The following is a 14183-nucleotide window of genomic DNA, read 5'->3' on the forward strand; positions in this document are numbered from 1 at the left end:
CACCAGGTTCTAGAGTACCCACAACATTCAGAAAATTCTGTTTTTGCAAAGATGTTTAAAAAGTTGGGTTTTGTTTTGATGTAGAATAAAAAAAAATCAAAACCATGATAAGGGCCCAAAACGAGAATTGTCAACCTCCAGCCTGCTCAACAAACATGGTCCTATCTGTTCATCTCCCTTGCGTGGGAACGGAGAGGGATCAGGCCCCACATACGAACAGGAGTTACAGAAAAATGGCTTAGCTACGCTCCATGCAAATGCAGAGCGGGGAAGGGGTAGTGATGGTTAGTATGTTTGTTGCTTCTGGATCTGGAGACCAATTTGCACAGGTCCAGAATGCTGGCACTAACTAGAGAAGCCTCAGAACTCCCCAGAATTCCCATGGCCGTTCTGGCATTTTGGGATTGTTGGCATAGGTATGCCCTGACCATGCACCTACCCTGCTATTCCTGCAGACATGCCCTCTGGCACCAGGGCTAGCAAGAGAGCTGCTATGGTGGTTCTGTACCACCCAAAGATTCACTTACCCTGGGGGAATCCTCCAGGGGACGATTAAGCCAGCTTTAACACTGGTTGCTGCTACCAGAATGATGCAAAGCAGATGGAGTGGTCACAAGGATCTTGCCCAATATATTTTTTAGACCAGGCCAATCTCTCTTCCTTTACGGATTATCTATAAAATTAGGGGTGGTTGATAACCCTGCTCTCCTCAGTACTCTGAGAACCACTCATCACATCTGTAAGGTGCTTGACCTAGCACTGGAAAATCTGAGCCAGGTTTTCACTAATCAGATAAAATTAATTCCTGCTGTTGGACCAAATATTGTCTCAGCTTCAGTCAGAAGCTGTCAGAAAAACAGGAGGAAGGAAAAAACCTCACAGCCACAAGAGTAAGGGAGAAAGAGAGAGTTGCAAAGAAAGCAAGAAAAATACTTTGGAAAGATATCACAGATTAGAATGATAGAGTTATTTATTTGTTCTTTCAGAGATCCAAAGCATTGCTGAAATGTGTTTGTGGGCTAGGAACAGAAAAGTGGTTTGCGTTGCTACCAGTAACAATTCAGTATTCTTGTCATCAGTCAAAACACCCTCGATGAGTAGATTGAAGCTGTATGCTAAGTTGTGTGTGTGATCATAGGACAACACTTATTTTTTCCCCTGGAACTACTGTTTAAAATAGGAAACTTCACATGACATCAGTGTTAGTTTCCTGTGTCTCAGAAGCTGCCTTAGCTGCAAAGGGATATTGGCAAAGACCTGATTGCTGATTTTCTTGGGTTTGTTTGTTCAGTTTAGTTGGGGTTGTTTTTTTGCTTTGTTTTATATAATTGTACAGTAAATTAGCATTTTTACACAATCTTGTAAATGGTCAGTGCAGGTTTTTTAGTGTTCTATAGTTGCTCAAGAATTCTGTTCTCTCTTTAAATTACATCAGCTCAAATTTGTTTTATAGAACACATCTGTTTTATTTAGAGTGGTTGTTCCTTTTGCAACTACCCATCCCACCTCTTCGTAGTTCTGGTTGTGTGCAGTCCCTGTGGTGCATAAATAAAGTGACCACTTACTGTGTACTCAGGGAGGGGGAAAAAGTTTGGATGGGAAATAGCAAAGATAATGGCATACTGTGCTCTGCACATGTAAATAGGAGTGAATCACATGGAAAGGAGCCAATGGGTATGTGTGTTTGGGTGTGTGTGAGAGAGAGAGAGATGAATCAGACTTTAAACTGCCAATAGAAACAACCCCATTAAAAACACACCTCATCACCTGATTCTTATCTTTGGTAAACATGGAGCTTTCAAGAGCAAAGAAATTATAATATGCATTCAAACAAGCTTAGCAGAGGAGTTGTTTGCATGCCATTTAAACAGCTGTTGGCTCTTCTGTGTGCCTGACTGACTTTCAGGAATTCTGGAAATCTGCTCTTGAATGCACCTGGAATTTTAATCTGCTACAATTTGACTCAAGGAAATTCAAGAGACAATACATTGGCTGTTCTATTGTAGTGTACAGATAGTCCCTCCCCTCCCTGATATACATACATATTGATATTAAAAAAATTAAAACAATTTGCAGACACAGTATTAAATACACAGTTTATTGGTCCCAAATTGTTCAAGATGGAGCACAAAAGCAGTTAGCTTGCAAAGGATTCTTTAGGGAAACATGGCTGTAGTGAGAGGCTGAAATGGCAGCTCAACAAATTAGAAACCACAATATATTTGTGGCTTTTCTGTTTGACTAGAAAAGTTAGAAAAATGTTAAATATGGCAAATGTTCTCCAAGCACGTATAGTAAAGACATGTGCAAGTACAGGAAGCAGATATTCAGTGTGTACCTATTCCAAGTTTCAGAGTAGCAGCCGTATTAGTCTGTATCCGCAAAAAGAAAAGGAGTACTTGTGGCACAGCTATCTGAACTGTAGCAGAGAAATACATGACTTCATTATTTAGCCAGGGAACAAGGGAAGTTTTTTTGCTTCACAAAAGAGTTTTTCCTTACACGTGTGCATCACTTTAATAAAAAACACTTTAAGTGTGTTTCAAAACTGCTATTGTATCTTTTACTTATGTCAGCTGGGGGGGAAGTCATAGGATGTTGAAAAGTGAAAATGATTATAGTACCTGGGATACCCTTGCAAAGGGTTATACAAGTCAATGGAAAACATTCATTAATTTAGCTTCGAACCACTCCTGTGTGAGGTAGGAAAATACTGTTGTCCATTACTTTACAGATGAGGTTATTGAAGCAAAGTGACATAACCAAGATTTCATGTGTAGGAACCTAAAATGAGGCTCCAAAATTTCTTTTAGGCTCCTTAAATAACATACCTGATTTTCAGAAGTGTTGTGTACTCTGCAGCCTCCATTAAGGCTCTGGGAGCTGCTGAGTGCTCAGCACTCTGAAAAAAGGTTTCAGAGTAACAGCCGTGTTAGTCTGTATTCGCAAAAAGAAAAGGAGTACTTGTGGCACCTTAGAGACTAACCAATTTATTTGAGCATAAGCTTTCGTGAGCTACAGCTCACTTCATCGGATGCATACTGTGGAAAGTGTAGAAGATCTTTTTATATACACAAAAAGCATGAAAAAACTCTGAAAAAAGTGGCCCTGGGCACACAGGAAGAACATGGTGAAGCACAGAATAACATCTGCTTCCCAGTTCTGTGTTTTAACCCTAAAATATCCTTCCCTCCCAGTGATCTTGTGCTAATCATTTCATTGTTTAATCTAAACTATTATATTTAGATAAATAAAAAATCAGTATTTAAAAAAAAATAAGCTAGAAAAAAATCCATATTGGAACATTTGAAAAGCCAGAATGGAAGTAGATTTGTTTGCATTCCTGTTTCTGAACTTTGACATGGTTATTTATTGGGACATTTTCCTGCCTGCTCCCTCCTGCTTCATGCCGCATGATGCTCAGTAATAAAATGAGATCACAGAGCACTAGAGGAAAGGAAAAGAGCAAAGCTGTGATGCTGCAGGGTTGAACATGATTCAGTACATGATGCTATAAACAAAATTATAGGACAGTCAAGGAAGGGAAGGGAGAAGGAAAATAATGACATGTCTACAAGTGATATTATCGTCACAGGTGGTAGTGATTTTCAAGTGTCATTAGTGATTTCCAGGGCTTCAATTTTTGGATGCCTAACTCTAGACACCTTAAGAGGGTCTAATTTGCAGAGGGTGAGTGCACAACATTTCTGAAAATTAGGCCTCTGAGATGTCTCTAGTTTGGTATGTGAAAATCAAGTAATTTTTTAAAATGTAGGCCATAGCCTATCGTAAGCAATGACATTTAAAGACACTATTAAATGACAGAATAGTGATAAAAAATTATTATTGTCCCACTGAAGGTTATAAACCAGGGATGTTGTAACAAGATGTTGATGTACCTGACCTTTATTCTTATAATATCAGTGGGAGACCTGTGGGTTAATCCAAGAATCAAAAATTCCATTGTTTCGGAATGCATTTTCTACAGAAGCTTTGTTACCTGAATTTGCGCACCTTTCATCAGATACATTTATCAAGCTCCTGTGCCAAAGCCCCAAACGTAAAGCAGCAGAATTCACCCTGTCCAGAAAGGTCAAGACCATTCTATGCTACATTAGTCCAATTTAACTGTCAACTGAATTTCTGCTTTTCATAACTGCATGAACTTTTATGGCTTTCCAGCTGAATAATATGCATCCTGAGAACGTATTGCTAGGGGAAAAGCCAAATAGCAGAAGAACACACAATGGTAAAAATCATGGAGTGAGTGATGCACATGTGTTTTTACTAACTCACATTGAAATGTCATATGCAAAGATGGCCAGAGAGCCTTTTAGCACAAATGGTTTAAATGCATTGCGCAGCATGAAGAATTATGATGCTTCAGTGAATGGCTTACACCTATCATTTTACCAACACATTTTCTATGCATGTTGAGTGTAAAGCCCTCTGCACAGATCACCCTGTGGTTGACACAGTAGAATGATCCCAATGTGTTCATACATAACTGGCTTCTGGAACAATTGTGAGCACCTGTAAGGCACTCATCCAGGTCTATATCAACATGTTGCAACCAAAAGGGAAAAATAGAATTCTGTTAGCTTTGTTCCTGAAATGATACAATATTTCTTTCACATTGGAGCTATTTAAATACAGTGTGTTGGAGCTACCATGTTAGTATCATATTACAATTTAAGCAGAGCATTATGTTCAGTGCAAAGGATACAATTAAGATTCCAAATGTTACCGTGGTTGCCTAGAGACAATCATCTCAACACTGATATTGTTGAAACAAGCTGATCTCCATCATGACAAGATTTAAGTAAGGATTCATAGGGAATAATTTATCCCAGGATTTTAACCTCTTGTTTTTGTTCATGGAATTTCTAGGGTTTCCTTGAATTAGGCTGATTCAACTGATATTCAATAGCATTCGAGAATCTATGTTTTAAAAAATATTAACCCTCTGGATTGATTGGGAACAGTTCTCTGTGAGAGTTCAGGAGATGCTATCCAACCTTAGTTGGTTAGTTATGATTGATCAGATATTTATTATTGATTGATAAGGACAAGGTACGACACAGGACATTGTGTCAGTTCCATGACTGGAGGACTGTGCAAGCACTTTCTATGTGAATATTCAGATGTGTAAATTTAAAATTCAGATTCTGTGAATAATCATGATGTGACTTTTGAAACTCACTGTTTATAAATACCTAGGACACACATTCAGATGGTGTTAAAGCCCAGGGAGCTGTGCTGATTTATGTCAGCTGAAGATCTGGGCCATTTATGCCAGCGAAACTTAGATCATTCAAGTGTTCCAGTACAGCAAACACAAAAAGGCCAGTGAAAATTTATTTAAAGATTCAGGTGAATATTCACAGATTGCCTGTCTCTTCCACCCCCACAAACACACTATTTGCCCAGCACCAACCATGACAAAACCCATTTCACATATGCATTGTAGTTGTAGCCATATTGGTCCCAGGATATCAGCGAGACAAGGTGGGTGAGGTAATATCTTTTATTGCACCAACCTCTGTTGGTGAGAGAGACAAGCTTTTGAGCCACACAGAGCTCTTCTTCAGGTCTGGGAAAGGAACTCCTGGCATCACAGCAAAACTCAAGGTGGAACAGGTTGTTTAGCATAAGTAGTTAGTACATACTGTAAGGGACCAATCAAGGTAGAATGACCCATTAACACCTCTGCAGTGAGAGGACAAAAAGACGGCAGTAGTGGGTTACAGATTGTTGTAGTTGTTTGTTGATACCCACTATGGGTTCCAGTGTGGGGTGGTAGGTGAGAACTATGAGTATACACCTTAACACACTTAAAACCACCTTCACCAAATAAGGACACTTCACCAGAGAAGTAGATGACATCATGGAAGGGCCACCCAGATACCCCGAGAGAACCTGTTTCAATCCAGAAATAAAACCCCATCTGCACACCCCTCATCCAATGCACTAAATGCCCCAATAACACAGTATTGAACTCATAGAGGAAAATGACAAAAGACAAAAACACCCTATCACCTATGGATGAACACTTTTCACAAAGCGCTCACTATATTCTGACCTATCAGTCGTCACCCTCAAAAGAAACCTGTGCAACACTTGCAAAAGAGGACCCCGGACAGACCCCTGGTGAAGCTTATGTCGGTCAAGGGTGTGTTTTTTCATACCCATGACCAACAAAAGTTTTATTGACCAAAGGGCTACTGTAGACAAAGTCTAAAAATCATGGACTGGACATAGACACTGGATTTATGGCTTATTACAACAACCTGTAACGCATTATCCCCCTCTTTTTCTCCTATGACTGCAGAGGTATTAATGGGCCACTCTACTGCAAACGTTTGTCTCTCTCACCAACAGAGGCTGGTCCAATGAAAGATATTACCTCGCCCATCTTGTCTCTCTAAAACCCATTTCAGTCATTTACAAATGCCTCTTCTACTATATAACTTCCCACAGTGAATATAACCCTTCTATACAAACTTGGCTTGAAGGATGGAGTTCACTCCTCCACCTGTAGAGAGAACACAGATTTGCAGCAGAGCCTCTCTTGGTTTCCATGCTAGCTCATAGGCTGGAACGGTAGCCTCTGCCACTTCACAACTTCACTGCAGAATATCAGGGCCACTGGATTTGTGCTGTTGTAGATCCCATGGCCCAGACCCCAACTGCTTTTGATTGGAGGCCCCCCTCCAATGTCATGCAAGGCGTGTACAGGCCCCATTCCTCCAACCTGAACAACTCCAATACAAGACTTAGGTAAAGCAAAAGGTGAATTTTACATTTTACATTTAGTGAAAAAGGGATAGTAATAAGGTCTTATGTTTTAACAAGAGGTATGGTCTGACCAGTCTTAACTACTTTGCCATGCACACAGTCAGGGAACGCATCTTTAATCACCACAGTGGAAATGGCTAACCAGGCAATTCTTCAAATGACCAGATGGATGTTGTAAGTGATATGTCTGAGGTGCTCAAACACTTTTAGCATCCCTAGTGCAATCTAGTTTTAAGTACAGTAAAGTTAAGTCTCTACTATCACCTGCAGTTAGCAATATCAAAAATAATAGGCCCTTAGAGAAATGTCCATGAGGCTCCCAAGATTAATGGGAACCATATAATGTGTCTTTAGTCTATTATCTCAGTGGAAACACCTACTCACCTTCACAGGAAACGCCATCAGCCATGAGAGCATATCCACTTAAACAAGAGCACACAGCAGTTCCTTCTACAATATTACAGATGTGCTTGCAGGGGCCATTATCTAGACAAAGCAAAGTTTCAAACATTTTAAAATTCAACACAGAAGTCCTCTAAAGAGCTTTGTTCACCCAGGTATAATCCCAGGTATAAAATGTGTAAACGAACAATCTCTTGGTACTTACCATCCTTCTATTATACTCGAATATTCCTACATGTGTTACTTAAGTTATCCTGCACCGCTCTTCTGTTTAAAATAACCTAAATAGCAAGTGTGTAATAACCTTGAAATTAGAGTCTAACCTCAGATTACCTCAGCACATTCCTCCTGACAATCCTCTAAACTCCTCAGGCTAATACAAGAGGTAACTTATGTATGTATGTGCACGGAAATGAAATCAGCCAAGGGAGCTTTGGAATTTCATTCCAGCCTTGTAAACATTCCTAAACCATCTGTCTCCAGCTTGTCTGTCATACATACCTTTACACTTATTTTGCTCTACTTGTAAAGTCTTAATAGTGGTAGGCTGAATATTAGAGGCTTCTGGAGCAGTGGTTGCTTCCACTCCTATGTTTTGTCCATCATCAATGTTTTGTCCATCATCAATATCTGTGAACATGTACAAAAACAAAGAATGTAGAGATGAATATTACATCACATCCCTCAAGTGCCAGAAGCAAAGATTCCAAGTCAGACCTGTCATTCAGTTATGCTACTTTCTGTAATCTATACAAATAGATTTTCAGATGACTCCATAACTTCTCCTGCAAAACTGATGAAGGCGCTGAGTTGATATTTGTGATCTTAAAACATATTGTGTCCAGGCAATTGTCCAAATAGCATAAGCACATGCAGAGGGTTGTATGCATAAATAGATATGCTCCAGAATTAGCAGGCAGGGTAGCCTGCTGTACAATTCCTCCACCAAGTTAAATTTTTCTTGTAGGTATCAAAATCTAATTCATCACATAACAGTTTATGATTTAAGCCTTAGACTGTTGCCCTGCCATGAAGCCAATCTCCTTGTCTTAATTCCTTGGATGAATTGCATGGCCAATATATAAAAATATATGTGGTCTTCAAACATATGCTGTATATTCTACTAAAATGTAATTGAAAATAATATGTCCACTGTTGTAGGCACAGTATGAAAGAGAATAACATCCAAACAGACAAGTAGGACTTTTCGTGACTAACATCTATCATTTCCCTTAAGTGTCTAAAAAAAAACCTTTAAAGGTAAGACAGCAGGTCTAAACTAGTGCTCTGCTCTGTTATATCAACAGTAGCAATCCAGCTTGTGTGTGTCATCTTTTTGTGTCTAAGATGAACAAGGCCCAGTTCTGCCCTGGGATGTACAACTCCTGCTGGCTTCAGCAGAAGTGGTACACACACATCTGAGCACACAATATGACCCACAGGGTGTATGACAATGAGAGATGACTGACCAGGATTACTGCATGGAGATTTTCCATGAAAATAACAGGTATGAGAGGCGCAGAGGCATGAGGCAAGGGCAGTAAAACTTCATGTGGTATGTCCCAGTTAGATTTCCCAGTGTCAGAAAATAAGGCAAGAGATACAGATGTGTTTGATCCAGCTAGATTTCCTGCCATGAGGGTAAGCCAACCCAGCTAACAAAAATAAAAGGCACATTTTGTATGAATTAAGACATTACTGATTAATTCTCTGTAAAAACAGAGATTTTCTTTTTTCAAAATATTAACAGGAAAATGTAAATTAAAAGAAAAAATAATCAGGGTTCTGCAGAAAGTTAAGTGGGGTTATCCATACCTGAGAGTGCATTGGGGGACAGAGGAGACAGACATATAAAACACGATGGGTTTGTTACACACCTCGTCAGGGGGAAATATTAAACAGGAGGAATAAGAAGTCCAGTAGGAGCACTGAGAGCTACAGCAGGAAAGAATGGAGATTAGTCAGACATCCAACTACATGCATGTCTCTTCTTGCTGCATAGCCGGGTGTAATCAAAGGCCCTCTCCTCATGTACTACACCTCTCCCTTGCCCAGCATGAAAACAAGACATATGTAGTGCTCATGAGGAGATATTCACCAGGTCCTATGGCCAGAAAGAGAAAATGGGAAGATGCCATGGCTACTAGATAGCCAACTGGTGGTGCATTGCAACCTGGAAGGGCCACGAAGCATTCTTCCTAAACTCATGCAAAACGTGGAGATGAGCTATGTAATCTTGCTTATAGTGCAGCAGTGTGAATGGAATATTGGTGCAGAAGCCCTGTTCCAGCTCCACCATCTCTGTGTCCCACAGCTTGGGCTCTTTCTGCATGGACCAGCATATGGAACTATTGTTACTGCATGCCGAATGCAGACCCAGCCTTCCCTTAGGAATTTGAAGATTACTTCATCCTGGACTGAGGGTAAAATTTTCAAAAGCACCTAAGTGACTTAGGAACTTTAGTCTCATTTTCAGAAGTGATTTAAGACCTTAGGAGCCTAAGTTCCATTGCCATTCAATGAGAATTAGGACCTTAAGGGTCAGATTTTCAAAGGTATTTAGGAACCTAAAAATGCAGGTTGGTGCCTAGTGGAGTTTTCAAAAGTGCCTGGACAACCGTCTATATCTTTAGGCACCTAAATACCTTCATGAATCTGGTCCTATTTGCCTAAGTCACTTTTGAAAATGGGATTTGGGCTCCTACATCGCATTGGCACTTTTGAAAACGTAAACCTGAATGATTACAGTGCTTTGTAGATTTTACATATCTTAATTTATTTCAGGCCTTCCTTCTAATCATCTAGGAAGTTACTGATGAGGAAATAATGATGTCTGGAAAACGGTATACCAATATACCACCTCCCACTTCTCATAGGGCATTTTTATTTGTTAAGATGAAAACTAAAAGTTAAATAGACAGTGACTTTGATCACATGTATTTTAAAAAAGAAGAGTCCACTTTAAAACAGAAGTTCCAGAAAAAAAGTTTTGGCAAGGAAGTGGTTTGCATATTAAATGAGTTACTGTTCTTGAATAGATATGGGCAAACTATTTACTGTATAATATATAGAACCATCCACCAACTTTCATTGAAAGCTCCAAACAAACCTATTTAGAGTACATTAGCAAAGGTTCATTCAACTATTTTCACCATTAAGAAAAGGAGTCCTTGTGGCACCTTAGAGACTAACCAATTTATTTGAGCATGAGCTTTCGTGAGCTACAGCTCACTTCATCAGATGCATCTGATGAAGTGAGCTGTAGCTCACGAAAGCTCATGCTCAAATAAATTGGTTAGTCTCTAAGGTGCCACAAGGACTCCTTTTCTTTTTGCGAATACAGACTAACACGGCTGTTACTCTGAAACCTATTTTCACCATTGAGTCTCATTTATATTCACTAAGTTGTGATCTGAAGAATTTCACTCAAAATAGAGGGTGCTCAGCACCTCTCATATTTCCTAATATACCGATGGTCTTCAGCCAGGATTGAAAGCACCAATGAGATGTTCTCTCTACTGGCAGACTGACCAGAAGTAGTGATCACCAAAAATCTTATAAGAACCCATCATCAAATCAAATCTCAAAGGGAGACAGCCTCCTTGCAGATCGAGCACCACCTGGATCAATCTCTAGCTCGGTCCTTGAGATGGTCTATCTGGATGACCAGAATGGCCCTTTCACAAGGTTTCATTGGTCATTTTCACACTTCAGTGGCAGAGAAACTCTTGATCAGTTCAGCTACCGGGACAACTGACCACATAGTCACAGGTGGTCAGCTTCAGCATAAATGCCCTCATGAAGTGTACGCATCATTTCTGGAAAGTTCATTCCCAAAAGTTTTCTAATCTAAGTTTACAGACCCAGATGCTACATGTTACAGATGTTTTAAAAAAAGAATAAAAATTAAACCCAAAAGTAGAACCCAGCACTAATTCTGCACACAGCAGCACTTATCTGATGTGGCTTTATGTACAGCCGTCTTGCAAAACTGCCATGAAAATTTGCTACCAGACACAAAATCTACTACTCCACAACCAGGCTTCTGATGATGTTGGTGGCATGATCAAACAAACAAACAAATAAATTTGATGTAAGTGAGAGGGTGAACTAAATTTTGCAAGGCTGAAGTACACCACCTCTGTATCAGGTTCCTTATACAGAATTTAATATAAACAAAAGAGCAGACAACTGACAACTGTAGCAAAAGCGTAGTCAAAAAATACCTCACTGATGTAACTTTCTCAAAATCATGGTGAGAAGAATGATATAATAAGAACTTATTATTTGGATTTAGCTGACAGTACTTGGAGTCTAAGGTTTGGCAAAAATTGGATGGCAGCATTTCTTTTGCTCATTAAATAAGCAAAGAATGTCTAAATTAAAAGCACATGTAATTAACCTAAAGTTTTAACTTTTCAGATTAGCTGACTTGAAATCTTGCCATTGGAGAACTTTAGACATCCAAACAATTACAACACAATAGGCTTTCTTTGCAAGCCTTCCACTGTATTCAGGAACATTATATTTTATATCACTGGACAGAAATCAATGATTGCAAAAGAAATTCAAGTTCAGGAAGCACTACCATGTGTTTGACCTGAATAAAAATTATTTTCATTTGGAAAACTAGCCATGACATACAAAATACCTCATGTGACACATGACACACTGCAAATGCAAATCATTACAAATCCTTTACTTTTTTCAAAGGACCCTAAAGGTGCCTTCTTCCTCCTTTAGGATCTATTGAAAATGTCATCCCAACTGCATTTACGTTTACATTTGTCACATTTTTTCTGTAATGTATGCAAATTTCAAAAGTTGCAGGAACATATTTTAAGAGGTTCCTCTTCTTGCTCACATTCCAACCTTTTCTGCTCCTGTATTCTGATGTGAAGTCATAATGCTAAATTTACAAAATCATATTCATGATAAAAAGATCATTTGAAATATAACTACTAAAGGACACGTGAGTTTGGAAATGAAGAAATTAGTCACATCCTCAATTTGAACATCGGGCTGGACCTTTTTAGAACGATCAGGTTTGGTTCAGATTATTAGTTTCCCCAATGCAATATAAGTAGCGTTTTACTCCCAACAACTCCTCCCTTGGAACTCCAAAGAATTGTTCAGAGTGGAAATCCAGTACAAGAAAGTATCTTCCATTCTTAATGGATCCTTCAATTCTTAGTGGAAGATACATGTCTAAACCCCATAGATAACTTTGAAACGCTTCTCAACCCATATCAGGAAAAGATCCCTGACTGAGAACTATCAGACTCAAGAAAAATGGTGGAACCTCCATTGCTTGGGTCATTTAAAAAAAAATGATAAAGACTAGACAACATAGCTGAGGGAATAATCCTGCTGATCTAGTTGCTATGATTTCCTATTTTCTTCGTAAAACCTCTCTCTCTCTCCAACATTTAATTCACACTCTCTGTTTCAGATAGTACGAGATTAAATAAAAAGTCAGATTAAAACTGGACAGGTCAGTAAAGATGGCAAGGTGGGGACACTACTAGTCATGTATGGGATGACTTTTCTTAATTTGTTTCCTGTCCATGTTTCTCACCTGGATTACAGCTGAGCCCATCATCTTGCAGAGTAAATCTTGGGAAACATGAACACTTGTAAGATCCCACTGTATTGATGCACAGGTGCTGACAGAGCTCTCCAGGATAGACAAGGCACTCATCCAGGTCATCTCCAGGTAAGTTGTTAGACAGTTCAGCTTCGTTACTGATGGACAAGGCTTCATTGTGATCCTCAATTTCTGAAACTACCAGCATTATAGCATCATTAAGCGAGACAAGAACCTAGAGAATACGGCATGTACTGTCATGAGGAAAAAAACACCAGCAGACACAGTGAAATGCACCTTAAGCAGCGATTCAAGGGATAAAAAAAAATATTTGCCCTAAATAGGTGGTTCTTTAACTAAATGGCAATCATAATTGTTGTGTAAGCTTTGAGGATGCAGTTCTTTAAAGTGGCCACCGACTAAAGGACGGTCCTTCATGCACCTTCACTCTGTTTGTAAGGTCCACTATATTATTATTTGTATGGCAGTAGTGCCTAGAGGCTCCAGCTGAGACTGGGGACTGACTGTCCTAGGTACAGTACACAGAAGTACAGTAAGAGCCAGCCCCTGTCCTAAAAGCTTACAATCTAAAGAGACAAGCCAGACAAAAGATGGGAAGGGAATCAGAAGCTCAGAGGAACACAGTGTTGCTCAAGCAAAAACAGAAGGTCAGTGGGAAAAACAGAAATAGAATCCAGGTCTCTTGAGTCTCAGTCCAGTGCTCCATGCTGACTATCCCTACCCATTATAATTTCATCTTGGATAAAGTTACTGATACGCTTCTAGGGCAGGTTCTATACCTTGACCCCACTCTCCGTCTCTCTTGTGGGCACTCTTTCTAAGCCCCAGGCCCTTAGCTGTACTTCTCTTAGGCTGGCACTCTGTGGCATATGCCACTTTTCGACTGTATCACCAGGTTACAGTACCCAGTTTCACCGACCTGTTATCCCAGCAGGCCCACATTTTGCTTTGCTATACATTTCTCTCCAGGAGCTGCGATCAGCTGATGAACATAGTGACTTATGACAGCTTTTTCAAAACACATACGATTTATTTATCCATAGGAACATAACAAGTACAGTAACCAGGGTTAAAATGACAAAAGCCTAAATGCATTATCCTGCATTGGCCTTTCCTTGCCAGTTCTAGGTAGGTGAGGCAGACTGTCCAGGAAGCTTCTACCTCTCAGTCTGATTTCCCCAGTCAGTGTATCTCCCATTAGTTCACTGGCTTTTTATCCATTATTTTCTTTCCTTTGTCTGATTTGGGACCCTGCACCTGATTCAAACTGGTCTATATGTTTCTCCATAGGGCATTAGCGGTAGCCACCCATCAAGTATTGTTCCTCTGAGCCCAGGCAATTGAATTAAAAACCTAGGTAGTTGGGAAGAGCTGG

General features: G+C 39.7%; 1 protein-coding gene across 1 annotated transcript in view; it reads right to left on the bottom strand.

Moving 5' to 3' along the window:
- Positions 1-14183, bottom strand: part of FBLN2 (fibulin 2) — a 190688-nt gene that overhangs the window by 25480 nt on the left and 151025 nt on the right. Inside the window, exons 6-9 of the mRNA XM_077821960.1 lie at positions 12779-12985; positions 7702-7830; positions 7183-7284; positions 4414-4554 (exon numbers count right to left, since the gene is read on the bottom strand). Coding sequence (XP_077678086.1) covers positions 4414-4554; positions 7183-7284; positions 7702-7830; positions 12779-12985 — 579 coding nt within the window. The remainder of the gene's footprint in view (positions 1-4413; positions 4555-7182; positions 7285-7701; positions 7831-12778; positions 12986-14183) is intronic.

This window comes from Eretmochelys imbricata, chromosome 7 (assembly GCF_965152235.1).
Source record: "Eretmochelys imbricata isolate rEreImb1 chromosome 7, rEreImb1.hap1, whole genome shotgun sequence".
Classification (NCBI taxonomy): domain Eukaryota; kingdom Metazoa; phylum Chordata; order Testudines; family Cheloniidae; genus Eretmochelys; species Eretmochelys imbricata.